Raw genomic sequence first — 14,975 nt, 5'->3', positions numbered from 1 at the left:
ATCTATTTTAGGTCAAATTTCTTTTCAGCTAATTACTGTTCTGCTTAAGACTGAACTAAAAATTTCATACATGTAGAATTCATTCTTCACCACGGATTGAAAAATAGGAAGCCGTGCCATTATTTGCTGGCTCAAGGAGATGCTTGTGGATGACTAGCCATGTCGTAAGGGACCCACCTGAGAAAATATTTTAGATAACTGAACAAACTTGCGGCATGTGCTGTTCCAGCAATGCTTTGCCATGAAACAAAGAAAGATTTTTTTTTTTTGGCTGCCAATTGAAACAAAGTACAATTTAAATAAATCTGTCTGGTAGGTTAAATAACCTTGCTTTTTTTGGAAAAGCAAAATGATTCCTATAGCATCTGTACAGTTCTTTGTTTAATTTATAAATTAAGGTCTTATATAAAACATATAAGCTTACATAGGCTTAATATGGATAACTGTAAAGTAACTTCTTATTCAAGATGGAGCTTCCTAAAAAGAAGCAGAGGGATTAGATAAGCAGTTTAGTCCAGTTCTAAAATGGAGAGGCCAATGGCTACCTCCAAGAAAATGCAAGGGATTACCATGGCTACCTCCAAGAAAATGCAAGGGATTAAGCAGAACATCTATGTGAGCTTATTTTTTATTTTTAATTAATACAGATAAAGTTTTTAGGTAATGGGCTGGGAAAGCCCATATATTTCCTGTTACAATTATATGCCTAACTCTCTATTTTGAAGTGTTATTGTATAGCAACTTGCTTAAAAGAGGAACTATGAAACTATTCCTAATCTACTGATGTCATCATGTTCTTTCTAGAGGAAAAAACTGTTTGGATTTGTGAACTAGATCATTTGTTTAGCAGAGGATCACGTTGTCACCTCCTTTTGGAACCTAGTTCTAAACTTTTCACTAGGTCACTTGTGAAAAACGTATTTCGCACATTTTTCATCTGTCATGTTATCTTTTACCCACGACAGCACCTTTAGAGAGCAGCCTTTTCCATAGACTTTCTCAAGCGTCTGACTAAGGTATAGGAGTTGGCTGGTAGTGCTTAAATATCTATTCGTCCCTTTATCTCAAAGGAAAGGACAAGGAAGACCTCCTAAAAACTCCAGGTGGAAATAAATAATAAAGGTATTGGGAGGAAGGGGTTAGGAAAAGGTGTGCTTTTGTGGGAGGTTTATAAGAATACTTACCACAATTTTGAAGCCCTAAAAACCTGATTACCTTCTACATTAACCTAAAGATTCATTGCTTATCTGCAAGACATATGTTTTATTTAAGACTGGTATATATGGGCATTGTATTCTGTAAAATACAGGACTGATGCTATGTAATAAATGTCCTCACTGTTTGCATGTATTTCAATCACTAATATTTCAAGTGTTAAATTAAGCTAGCACTAAGGTAAAGAAAATAAACTTTCTTTTAAGAGAAAGGGATGCATCCCTCTCATTTTCAGAGCTGAATTTAACACTTCCATGAACTTAGTATGTGAATGATTTTTTGATAGGGAGGGCAGATCTGTTTACTACATCTGTCACCTTGGAGAACATTCATTGGTTCTGTGATGGTGGCAAATATCACATAAAAATTTTCACTGACTGTGTATATGAGTAATGCTGGCTTTAGGGGAAAAAAAACTATCGGTCAAGACACTTTCTCCGTTTTTTCTATTCCTTTCATAAAGGCACATACAAGTGATTAATTTGTTACGAGAAACGGGAGCGCACCTTTCAAGCCATGACTTGGAGAACATTGGAACAATACTCTGCAGGTAAATGTGATATAAGGTGAGGTGGCCCTAAAATTGGATGGAGGGGGATGGTTTTTCAGAAGAGACTCTCAGAATGGAGAACAGTCTGTAGACAATGTCCAAGAAACAGTTGGGTCCCTGGCACATGACATGGCTATTTCTATGCTAGACTAATAATGAGGAAACAAGTGAAGTGATGAAATTAAGAATCTGTGTCGGAGCCCCAGTAACTCAAGAGAGCTCCAAAGTAGGGAGTATTGTGGGGATAAGTGAACTGGAAGCAAATATGCCTCGTTTTTTCCAAGCACTTTCACTGAGGAAGGGTGAGGAGGAAGCTGTGCAAGGTGTGATCTCATAGCATCTCTGTTTGAGAATAAAGCTGCATATAGTGCATCATTTTTATTTTCTTAAAATCCACTTTTCATTTATATGGGAATGGCTTCTACTCTAAGTAGCATGTAACATCGTTCTTAAAAATAACTAAATCAAATAGACAAATAGGATTAACTCCAAAACTTTTGAACAACTGCTCGCCGTCTCTATATTTAATTTTAAGAGGATATAATCCTCTTATATCCTTTCCATACAGTTGCTTTTAATATATAAGGTGGTTTAATGATATGGATATATATTATGAAAAGAAATAGATGCTTGATTTTGTTTTTTCCAGTACTGGTCCTGAATTACAAATTCTGAAAATTGTAAGAGAGTTTCATGTATTTCCTAAAATTACTTATCGTTTTTACTTTATTTCTTCTTTTCTTCTTCTTCTCAAAAACAAAAAACCCTGAGTACCGGCCTTTATATCAGGACTTAGCAGGAAACCATGAGACTTGTAGGAACCAGCCAGTGCTGTATATTGTCTAGAAAAATATAAGGTCAAGGTAAAGCTTATGTGTATTCTATATAGAGACTAGACTCTATCATTTGAGTAATTCTGGAATCAAGAAATACTAGCTGGAGTGTTTCCGTTGTCGTAACACTCTCAGAGGAGACTGGGTAATAAGACTTTTACTGTGAAGTTAAAATATGCGCTTCCCAGGGCACCGCAAGTGATAGGACAGAACTAAACCCTTGGTTTGCATAGTTTCCATCTGCCAAGAAGGCGAGAGGAGTGGCGTAGGGAATGGCGTTCCTCTGCAAATAAATTGGCCCCTTACTTAGCCCTGGTGCCACATGCAGAACCAGTTTGGCCAGCTGACCTGGGAATAGTATGTCCAAAAAAAAAACAAACAAGAGAACAAGGGTCCTCTAAACAAAAAGTGGTTCTGATGCAGTTTGTTACAGCATTTTAAGGAGGACTGTACACCCTGCATCTGTATTGCATGATCTCCTGCTGTTCAAAGCTGGTATTTTAGTAATAAACATTTAAGATATTTTGAACTTGCATTGATGGTAATAAGTTTAGTATAAAAACAATGTAAATATTCCAAACAGAGAGCGGCAGTGCACGTGTGTGCAGAGGCTGAATGAGGACTCGGCGTGGAGTGCCGTACTCGGGGTGGGAGGGGAAGAGGCTCTCCCACCTCAGTGCAGGTCAGAAGCCAGGGCCATGGTTCTCTGCCGGCCGGCAGCTTGGAGCAGCATCCGCAGCCAGAGGCATGCCCACTGACAGACGTCACTGCACGGCATGTACCAGGAGCGCAGCCAGCCTAAGGCAGTGGTCAGGCTTCAAGACAGCGCTGAAGTGTCTGTGAATGGTGGCTCTTCCATACACTGCTCCTGCAGAGCTAAAGGGCTTGCTTTCCTCTTGCTGTTTTAGAGGGCCTGGCGTAGTCTTATCCACCAAAGTGGACTTTTTCCACAGAGCATTATTCAGATGCCTAAAAGTTATTAAATTGAGGTACTGGAGTTTGTCCTCCTGCCAAAATGTCTCAGATACTTCTTCTGGAGTATCCTCAGATGACCTGACTGATTTTTCCAGCATGCTTGGGCTCACTTCTCTGTCATACCTCTTACCTCCTCCTTTTAAGCCTTCCCTTTGCAGGCACTGGCACCTTCATGGCAGTCAATGTGTTCACATGGTGAAGCTGCTTATAGAACAAGCTGTTTATAACATCTTCCCTATGTCTAATTTGAACTATTTTCCTACATCTCTTCTGTCTTGTAATGTGCCTTAAGCTGCAATTTGTACCAGTCTGAATTTGTCACCAAGGCAATATGTCAGCTTCTTGGGGTTTAGAAGGACAAAGCTGCTTGCTTTCTGATAAGCTCTGGGTTCCTGCGCTTAGCTAACTTAACTTTTTTCTCCCATACACTTCTCTCTGAATTAGAAACTATAATCATGTTTTCCCCCTTGCTACTTACCTATCCTCAAATAAACTGGCTTTCATAAAACACCGTGAACAGTGATTTTTGTGTTCTAATACTGTCTCCTCAGCTTCCTTCTGTTTAGACTCATGATTTTAGAGTAGACTAGAACAGTTCAGTTGGAAGACTTCGGAGATAAAATAAAAATAAATGTGCTCCTTTGGCATTGGTGATGTTTGAGAGGGAAAGGAATACCAACCAGAACTGAGAGTTGGGACAGTATCAGCGGGAACTCTTGTGTAGGAAGTGAAGATGCACATAGGTGCAGCCAAGATAATCTAGTTAATGAATCTTTCATGGTTTCATTTGCTAGTTTCTTTTTTTAAGTGAGAGGTGTTAGTCTGATTTTTAGAATCACTTTGGTGATGTTTGGTATCTAGTTCATGGCTTTGTTTTGAAATGAGAAAGAGGTCCCAATGTTAGTAATCTGTTAAAAATGTCAGACTCTCTTCTCATATTGCAGTAGTATTGTCATCTGTCTGCAAAACCAAACCATAATGAGATAAATTGGGACACTCAGACTTATTCTGAAGGCTTGTCAAGTTCTGGAGTTGGTAAACAGTTGCTTTGTGTTTGTTTTTTAAAGGAAAAAAGCCTGTATATAATTGAGATAGTCTGTACTTCACAAAATTAAATAGGGGCCTAAAGCCAAACCAGCTTTCTCTTTCATATTCTTAGATTTCATAAAATGATATGATATAATATTCAAGGATGCAGCCTTTCAAAATCAGCAACTTTCAGAATTTAACATAAACTTGGGGGGGGCGGGGCTGGGGGAGAAAGGATAAATATGCCTCTGCAGGAATTAGGACCAAGCTTCTAATGTCTGCTGTCTTTCAAAGAAGTCTGTCTCAACTGAGAGAGATGTGGAGATACTAGCTAAGAGCAGCACTCCTAAATGTGTTCAGGATAGAACAAACCATGCCTTGTGCTGGACTTTTAACTTGCTTTTTGAGGGTTTTCATTTAAAAAAAAGGAAGAAAAAAAAATTTTTCTTTTCTGTTAGGGTGATGATACACCTAAAAAAAAGAAAGTCTTTCCTGATCGCTTTATATAGACACTGAAAAAAGAGAATCGCTGAAAAAGCAGAGCTTTGTGTCCCTGGGAAAGATGAAATACTAGTACCTGAGGGGGCAGGAGGGAACCCCAAGGTGTCATTTCACTGTACTTATTACTTCCCAGATCTAGAACTGCATTGGCCCATGTCCTTCTAAACCCTCTGAGACCTGAGCAGCTTCGCTCCTGGTACCTTGACAGTAACAGGGCACCCCTTAAACAGCAGCTCCTGTAACTGAGTTTGCTTGATGCTAGTGTGACAGGAGGCACAAAATCATCATGCATTATCACTATCCGTGTTTTCTTAGCTCTGTCATCACCATGGCTACATTAGCCGTGCTGAAACTGTGAAATGGGTACATAATCATTTTTTCTCAATGCAAGAGTATTGATAGGCAGCATACCTGGGATTATCTGCTGTAAAAGTCAGAGTATCAGTCAGAGTTTAGTAAAATGTGGTAAGTAGTTCTTTGTCAACAAAGCAGGTTTTAAACATCCTGATTAAGTGTATATTGAAGTTATTTTTATTCCATTTCATGATAAAAATGATGGACTTATTGCTTAGAGGATGCACTTGTAGTTGGAATTGCTGGCATAAATATCTTTGAGAAAAATACAGAGCAAAGGTCCCTATAGCGTATGTTGAGAAGTCCTATGTATATATTTGACTATATGAAGTACACTTACAGTGTGTAAAAGAAATACAGATGTGTTTGGCTTGACTATGGAGATCTGGAATTGAAGAAAATGTTTTCTGGTGTTTTTGATTATAATCAATTTAGTGAAGAGTAGGTATCTTCTATTTAGAGTGGTATCTAAATTTTCTCGCAAGCTACATCACTTTTTGTTCTCTGGGTCACAATCCCCATAGAATACATTTCTCACTTAACCAGTAAATGGCTGCTGCAAAATTGAAGATACTTCTGTGTATCTGGATTGCTCTAATGTCACGGAAAGAGACCACTTCACAGTGTTGGCCTCTGGCAATGTGGGTTAAATTGCTCTTTCTGAACATGTGCTATTAGGCAGTTAATTTTCAAGTGCAGTAGTCCTTGTTTGTTGCTTACAGTGATGCTAGCTGAATTGCCCTCGGTATGTAGGTTGGTAATATTTCTAAATGTGCTAGTCTTTGCCCAAAGTGGTTTCCGCTTTGCACATGGCTGAATGATGAGATTCTGTTTGGCAAATACAGTGCTTTCCTGTCCAGTGTTGGAGACGCTTGTAACTCTCACTTGCTAGGTAGGCTTTTTGTTTGGTTGTTTTTTTTTTCCTTAATTGTGGGACCTTCCAGTATCGACAGCAAGAGACTTGTCTTTGTAAATAAAGATAATTCTTGTGTTCCAGAAGTGGCTGCTGAGCAATTTCTTCTCTGCTTTACTAATGCTTACACATTTTCTTTATTAATGCTTACTTTTTCCTGCAGTTTCTTTAAGGACTTCCTACTGAGCTTCCTGTTAGACCACCTTTGCCTTCCTCTGTTTCCTTATTGCTTCTGAGGGGCCTTTTTTTGTGATGGCAGTTTTCATTAATGATTTATTGATCCTTTTCTTCATGATGTCAGACTGAAGCACTGTTAAACCTCATAGCACCCCACTGCCCCTTCCCTGTCCCCCAAAGGCCCCAGCTGTAGGTCTTCTGCCCTGCCTCAGGATGGTAGGGTTGCATGGAGGAATACAGAGAGACTGTTTGCTTTCCCTTTTCCTGCCCAACCTCTGGGACTGCTGCAAGCAAAAGCCTCTCTGACTTTCTCCTCCGACTGCTGCAATTAGAGACTTCCACTCCCCTGAAAACATTTTTTCAGGTACTTAAAGAGATTTAATCAACAACAAAAGTGATTTCAGCCTAGCAGAGAAGTGATTTCAGCCTAGCAGAAAGCCTTGCTTTCGGGGTTTCTTCCATAAGCTTACCTGACTATCAACCCCTTGCATCTTCCAGCCTTCTCCACTCTCCAAAGGTCTGCCTGGCTTGGTTGTCATACCCAGGAGCCCGTCACTGTCCTCCACCCCTGCTGCCAGCAGTATGCCGTTCCCCCACAGCGAGCACTGTTTAACACAGCAAACTCTGAACTTAATAAGTTTGGGGAGGGTTCCCCCTTTCTTAATGAGATTCAACCTCACTTGATGATTATCGGTGTGGTTCTGCTGAAAAAATCTGCAAGCACATGGCAAGCTCAGGTCTGAAGCCTGACAGATGTTGGTATCTTGAGAAAACTGAAGGTAGTGCTCCCAGCCTTGCTGTCAGTTCAGCCAGCAGTGGAGGCTTAGCACAGACGATCATGCTTTTGCGTATGTACAGGCTGTTAGCCTTTCTTTTATCAAAATAAAAATGAACCTTAAGTATTATGGATGAGACTACAGCAGATGTGCAAAGAAACAATCTGGTGTACATTCCTCTGAAAACTTTAACTCATTTATTTGTATATGATTCATTTTCATCCTTCCTATTGCTTGTTATACATGGCAGATAGCGGTCATCTTTAAAAAGCTTTTTTTTTTGCTTGCTGCCCATTTAAATCTTACAAATTATCTTATAAAACTCAAAAAAATGTCGCTGTGTTACTGTCCAAATGATATCCCATAAATATGCTGTCATAACTTCTGATAGCAAACTTGTGAAGGGGGTTTCTTAATGGTTTTAAATAAGGCATGCTGATTGCTAGCACATCTGCTTGTGCTCTCACTTACTCAGCTGCATCTTGATTTAGCCATTGCCCTCCCCCCAACTCATTTAATGAGATAAATGTTGTGTTGTGAAATATGAAACTGCATGACTTTTTTTCCCCTTTGGTCATAGTCACACCCACTATGTGAAACTAGCCTGTTGTAAGTACTTATACACAGCCCTATTAATTTAAGGAACTGATTCATCAAGCTGTGTTGCTTGCTCAGCTATTCAAAGCTGTTGTAATAGTGTTCCTTTCCTTACCTCTCTACCCTGGCAGCCATGTTGAGCGTATTCTGGTTCAGCGTTTGCCTGCTGAGCTAATTGACAGGACCCAGGAGCACACTGAAATGGACTGAAAGATTTAGAACCAATAATAATTATTCTTTTTCCAGCCTTTCAGCTAAAGGCGATGTGGATGGGCTGTATGCCTGGTACCTAGCTGGGGCAGACCTGAAGCAAACCAGTTATGATGGCAGGAATCCCCTACAAGTAGTAAGTGTGCATACGGCTGTACTCCGTATGGCGTGCTAGCTGTGTGAGTAATAACGCACGCTGTCGGATAATATTAGTTTGGGAAAAGTAAATGCTGCTTTGGGGACTATAAACCGGATTAGAGTTTGTTACTAACTCAAGTCTGGTGCTGTTCCGAAGTAATAAATTGTTGGAGCCAGAATTTTCTCATCTATGTCAGAGGAATTAAAATTTAAATTGGATTTTAATTATTTTGTGGTAACATATTCTTACTTCCCACAAGTAAGTATTTGCATGTCCTGGTGCACAGGATGGCAGGATTTATTCATGTTTCTACTTACAGGCAGAGGCCACAGGGCATAAGGAGGTTCTTGACTTCCTTAGACAAAAGCAGTAAAGAAGGTAAGATCTCATTTTCAAGTGCTAGATTTCTGAAGTATAAGGATCAGCATATACATGTATGACGGGGGATTCTGTATTTAAGTCCTAGTTCACCCTAGGGCATCTGGGTTCAGCTGCTGTCCCTGCCTTAGTTTCTGATATGACTCCGAGTACTTTAATCCTTCTTTGTGGAGTGGGGCTAATGTTTATTCCTCTTTCTGCCTGAGCCTGGAAGTGCTTTTTTATGGTGCGTTCCACAGAGTGGTTCTGAACTTGGTTGGGAATCTAAATGCTACCAAAATAAAACCACTGAGGGCAGCAATGTCTTGTTCCGTTGGCCTGTTGCAATGAATTGCTCCCCTGTCTTGTCTGCATTAGAGAGGAAATGCCTTTTATCAGGCACTTTGCCAGGCCTGGTTTTCAGGGTGCCGTGCCCTCAGCACAGGAGCGTACCCTTCTCCAGCAGAGCTGCGAGGCGATCACAGCCTTTCGGCTGCACAGCCTCCCACTCAGGAGGTGCTACTGTGGTGCCTACAGCGTTTCCACGTGTGCTCTCCCTCTAGCTTTTAATGGAGCGCCTTACACCAGCCCATCTTCTAGTGTAACATAGTCAACCACCACGGGAAACACGGGGCAGATTCTTAACAGACAGGAGTTAGTTGTACTACATACACAGACTGCAGAAGGCTCCCTTTCAGCAGAGAGCTCTGCCGAGGGCTTGCTCCCTCTCCGGGCGCAGGACAGGGCAGTGCCATGGCCCCTCTCTTACTCAGACCTGGTGTAGCTGCCTGGTTGTCTCTGAGATGAACTCCCAGCATGACCCTCGTTTGTGCTGCTAACATACGTGTGTTTCCCTAGCTGTGTGCGCGTGAGGTGGGTGTGAACCTCCTGTTCAAAGCATCAGATCTGACAAGTCTCTCTATAGGAAACTTGTCTGGGCGTTTGACCCTCTCCAATGCTGTGCTGTAACTGGAGACACTTAAAACACTTGCCTTTCATTTCTCGGAACTCATTTCTGATGCAATACGTTGTTGATTTAGATACCTCTTCTCCAATATATTGGCAAGTCTAATACCAATTTAAATATTGGGAGGAGATGATCTCCTTTATTTAATAAAATTAACACAAAATTTAGTTAAAGGTTTTGCTGCATCCATGGCTACCTTGCCACTTGTGCGTCCCCCATTTGATCAATGTGAGTGAATTCATGTGTGTTTAAGTGGGGAACTGCAACTGGAACAATAGCATTTTTTCATCACTATGTACTGGTCTAAATGAAAATAGGACAGAATCAGGCATTTTTTGCTTTCCTGTAAAGTTTTGGGTTTTCTTTGCTTTTAGCTGATATAGAAGGATTAGATAAAATCACAGTCTCGAGCATTTAAATTGAAGTTTTTCAGTGTCCAGGATGAAGACGCCAAAAATACCTTCAGAATATGGGTTATGTTGCAAAGGGATTTCCATTTTCAGTGAAATATGTCTGCAAGAGTCACTTTTCTTTTGTAAGTGGGGAGTGAATGTGTTAAATCCTCAACTCCTACATGGAATCATCTCTTTTCCTTTGGACTGAGCCATCATTAGTGTAGGCAGTCTGAAGGAAGTCTTCAGTACCGCATGAGAACTTGCTTGACAGGCTACAAGGTAATCTCTTCTCGGGGTTTTGGATGCTGCCTAGTTCTAAACATCCATTTTCTCTTTCTCCAGAGGTTATAGAAGATGGTCACTCCTCTTCAGAAATACCAGCTTTGAACATTAATGGTGTTAAGCAGTTATGGGAGGAAAAGAGGAAAGGAACAATGGTAGCTGCACTTGGAGCATACAGGAAAGCTAGAGCTTAGAAATGTTCTTTATTTAGGATCGCATTAAGTTCTTACTGATTGTCTGAAAATGATTTACTGCTTTATCTTTTAATCACTTTTCAAAAGAAATTTTTATAAACAAGCGAGGCTAGAATGTATTGCCTTTACTGTACAAGTTCTGTTTTTAAAGAGACCTTTTTGAATCTTCTTATGTTAAATCAATGAGGACAGTATTGCAGGCATAGCAAATGGAAATGCTGTGGTGAATTCATACCAAGAAAAAACAGTGGATTGTGCATTTCTGGGTTTCAACTAATAAAATCTCTGAGGAACAATGTTGGTTTCACTTTGTCTGTTTTTTGCAATGGCTTGTATCACTTCAGTTGCAATTACAGCAATTGTGAGTGTCAGTGCAAACAATTGAATCAGTCATGGGCATCTGCCTGCAGTTGTGTACTAATCTTCACCAATGTGTCACTATAAAACCTCACTTAAAATGAGTAGGAGGCAGATGCCATAAAGCATGTTTGTGGGACTGTCTAAGTGAATTGATTGTTTTGTTTCTAATAGCATCTTCCCCACATCCTGACCGGAATATAATCAAGATTGCTACATGCTGGACACATAATACTTTGGACTGTAAATGTGATCTCAGTATTAACAGACCCCAAGTCTGAAGTCCCAACACTTTCAGTCTAAAGAAAAAAAGCAATCTATATCTTTTCAGCTGTGTCCGCCCTTGAATATGTAAACATAAAGAATACTTCAGGCAAATGCATATATTGGAGACGGCAACTTTTAATTTCACCTACAGCTTCTGCAATAATCTATGTGGATTTTCTATCTGCTTCATCTGAAGGGAATCTTTGAAGTGCAGATAGTTTTTTCTTTTTCCTCTTTATACTCTTCAGCCTTCCCACAGCTATTCTTATCATGGAGAAAAGCTGCATGGACTACTTGCTGAGCCTGCTAGTATTGAAAGATTCCCAAGGTATGCTGCATATCAGATCCCCCTAAAACAAGGTAACTGTGCATGTAGTCTGAGGAAACGCTGTATACACTCCAGTTAAAGACAAAAACATAAAAAGGCATGATTTTTTTAATGTGAAGAGTAGTGCACCTCTTCACTACGGTCACAAAAATTACAACTATCATTATTATTCAATATTATTATTACAACATTATTGAGTAATTGATATTATATAGCAAGAAACATGCTTTAGATTGAATAAAATTAATATGGAATTAAGTAAATGAGATCTAACATAAAAAACAGGCTTCAAATTCATCACCTTTTTGGTGTCTTATCTGTAAATACATAAAGGCAATGCATGTAACAAAGTAATATTTGTGAAAATTTTTACGATCAGGAGAAAAACTTGAAACAGGAAAACAGGCTCTTCTTTCTACAGTATTTAGACCTGCTATATTAACTCTTGCCTAATCAATAGTCTAAAAGTTGATGCACTGAACTAGGAAATCCCTGATAAACTTCTCTGCAAGTGACTTTCTTGGGATTGGAATTTTTTTTAAATTATTCTTAAATGTAATAATTTGTCCATAGCAGCATCCATTCTTTATTTCTGTACCAGAACGACTGACAGCAACATATACAAACATCAATATTTCCTTATACCTTTCAATAAGGGTTGATTTGATCTACAGAAAACTTTCTGAACAATAATGTTCTTATATTTCTAAAATAAAACACCCATCTAAAGTACAAAACATACTTTTTTTTTTCCTTTTGAACAAAGAATGGTGTTCTGGTGTGAATTACTGAAATAATAGGTCTTAACAGTAAAACCAAAGGAGAGGGAAGAAAACAGACAACCATTTTCTTCCTGCGTATATAAACCAGGTAAAGACATGAAGGACAACATTTAGAAATGTGATCCAGTAAGAAAACTTTTAGTTAGAAGCTCATAAAGCTAAAATGAAATGGTTTGGGTCATGTTTACAGTGAGAATAAAGCAGTATTAGCTTCTTTCTGACAAACCTTTACAGAAATGTATATCCTATTAATATGCTATCTTGCATGAGATAGATAGTATTCTTGCAACTTTCTAGAAAAATTTGCCATTTGCCTTATAAATAGAGCAATATCTAACAAATGTTTTAATGGCAAACGCATGAATGCAAATTTAACATTTATGTGAGAAAGAACCGGATCTTTTCTATGTATGTCAAAATTTCGTTCAAGAACTGTAACAGTCTACAAGCGTTAAGAGAAACTGTGCATAGGGTGCTGTGATTAAAAAAGTGGCAAAAATCACCCAGTCAAGGCCAGAAACTTCAGCTCTTGATTCGGTGTCAGGGACGAACTTCAATAACGCTTTCGAGATCCTGTGTTTGTCTTGTTCATCTGTTACACCCTTTGCTCTGTGCGGTGGATTTAATAATCATAATTATACTCTCCCCGATAACTCCCAGTCTTATGATGAATCTATTTGTGTGTAGTAACCCTTAAGCTTTACATCATTATTGGTCAAAAGCAAAATCTTGTTATTAGTAAGGAATGAAAATTCTACGTATTTGTTTCTACCTATTTGTTCTAGTTACTATAAGCAGCTGAGTGTCTTTCATTAGTTAAAGTATGCTAGACATTCCAGGGGCAGCTTAATTTTTTTAAACATCCTAATTTTTCTCCTTCAGATCATCCCTGAAAAGATCTTTTTATCCAGCCACCTTCTGCTTGGTAAAGGTTTGCAGATTAAGCAGCTGTACAGGGCCATTACTAATGCAAACACGCTCATTCTACTGCCAGGACTAGCTGCGGGTCCATTTCATAACTTCTGTAACAGCTTTAACTCCAGTCACCCATGATGTCCGTGTATCCTTTCATATCTACATCCAATTATAGTTTGTTAGATCGAACACATACTGCAAGGATCATCTGCAGATCCATGCTTGATATTTCATACACAGTACACATTGGAATAGCACGGTAGAAGCTTGTTAAGTTCTACCTAAAACTAAATGAAGTTAGTTTTGCTTTTTTTTTGGCGCAGAAAAGCTTGTGGTATTTTTTAGTATCAGTTTTTAATACTTATTGGAACATAAAGATGACATTTCCGTTTCTGTTAGAAAACGGCAGTGGCTCCCGTTCTTTTCCAGCCTCGGTCTGATAATGCAAGTGTTCGGGCTGTAGCTTCCCTTGCCCTACAAAAGCCCCAACAGATGAAAAGCCGTGCCAGGAAAGTGCAGAAGCTCCTGAGACAGCCTGCTAGCGTGTGAGTGTCAGAGAGGCTGCTGCGGCTCTGTGACCACCCTGTTGAATAGCACAATTTCCGCAGTGACTGTACAACAGCAAAAAGGCATAGTCGATAATCTGAGACTCGTAGCTGCTGCACGAATGTTGGGTTTGTTTCCAGTGTTGTATCTTTTAAGTTGCAGTGATGTTCTGGGAATGAATGCTGCTGCTGGAACCTCTGCTGCCTCTCCTCGGAGGAGACGCTATGAATGCCTCCTGTAAAAGTCAACCATTACATCAATTCTACAGCTTTCTTCACTTGAAAGACAACACCCAGCTTCGACTTTGTTTCTTTTTCCTAATGATCCAGCTAATACTGCCAAGGGATAGGGACTACTTGGCCTATGTCAGCACTTCTCTAACACTGCAGAAAGCAGAGATTTGCACAACTGACATGTCCAAGTTGCTGTCTGATTTGAGTTACAACCTTCCTTTCCTGAATGCAATCACTTTCTTTTTTACTGATGTCTGAAAACATTAAGTTTCTGTTTGGAGATTCTCTTATAAAACTTTTGTGATGGAAGGGCATTCTTAATTATTTGAAAAATCAGCATGTGCTTGCTCTCTTATTGCATGTCGTCTTGGTAAACTGTTAACATCTGTCAAGGCTGGCTGACCCACTGACAGATTGACTGTGTCTGATCAGTACTTGCTGAATTAAATCAGCTGTTCAGCAAGGCTTCAGTATCTGCTCGTTCTTCTCAAATTGCTAAATAGCTCCAGTTCTGCACATCTTAACTTAGAATTACTATACTATAGCATGTGTCAGTTGCCTCAGACAAGGATTTTGGTGTTAAGCAATGAGTGATAATGAAATATCTCATCTGGAACTAAACCCCTTTATCCTCGTTGGATCAGAATTTCTTTATTTGCAGTCTTCTAAATGGTGTGATCTACTGGGATTCTTCCAAAAAGATTGTGAATTAGTTGGAAGATTCCTCCATTTTTAAGGCGGGTTCAAGTAGTGAAATGAGTACGGAGGGAAATGTATCCCTTGTACATAGAAGACAAAGTGCGCCCAGTTGCACTTACACACAAAACATTAATGGACCTATAGCGTGATCAAATCCCGCCATAGGTGTAATCCCCTTCTCCAGGTACCTATGCTGATCCCTGCACAGGACCTACCACAGCAGTGTAAGAAATAAAATGCTTTTAGTTTCCAGCATCACAATTTGTTAGATCACTGAGATAAACCTGAAGTAATTGTATGATGGGTGAAAACAAGAAATTATAAAGAACCGAGCAAATGTGTGCCACCGCATATGTCATCACAAGCATTGCTGATACGTTTGTG

General features: G+C 39.5%; 1 protein-coding gene across 2 annotated transcripts in view; it reads left to right on the top strand.

Annotated features, from left to right (window-relative positions):
- The window catches only part of ASPG (asparaginase), a 47,841-nt gene extending 37,081 nt beyond the window's left edge, over positions 1-10,760 (top strand). For both annotated transcript variants that reach the window (XM_075150956.1, XM_075150955.1), the window contains 4 exons: positions 1,679-1,765; positions 8,167-8,266; positions 8,589-8,647; positions 10,331-10,760. In XM_075150956.1, the coding sequence (XP_075007057.1) occupies positions 1,679-1,765; positions 8,167-8,266; positions 8,589-8,642 (241 nt within the window). In that variant the 3' untranslated portion in view covers positions 8,643-8,647; positions 10,331-10,760. The remainder of the gene's footprint in view (positions 1-1,678; positions 1,766-8,166; positions 8,267-8,588; positions 8,648-10,330) is intronic.
- Positions 10,761-14,975: the final 4,215 nt, after the last annotated feature.

This window comes from Calonectris borealis, chromosome 5 (genome assembly GCF_964195595.1).
Source record: "Calonectris borealis chromosome 5, bCalBor7.hap1.2, whole genome shotgun sequence".
Lineage (NCBI taxonomy): Eukaryota > Metazoa > Chordata > Aves > Procellariiformes > Procellariidae > Calonectris > Calonectris borealis.
The sequence above is the reverse complement of the archived record's forward strand: the minus strand, read 5'-3'. Positions and strand labels throughout refer to the sequence as shown.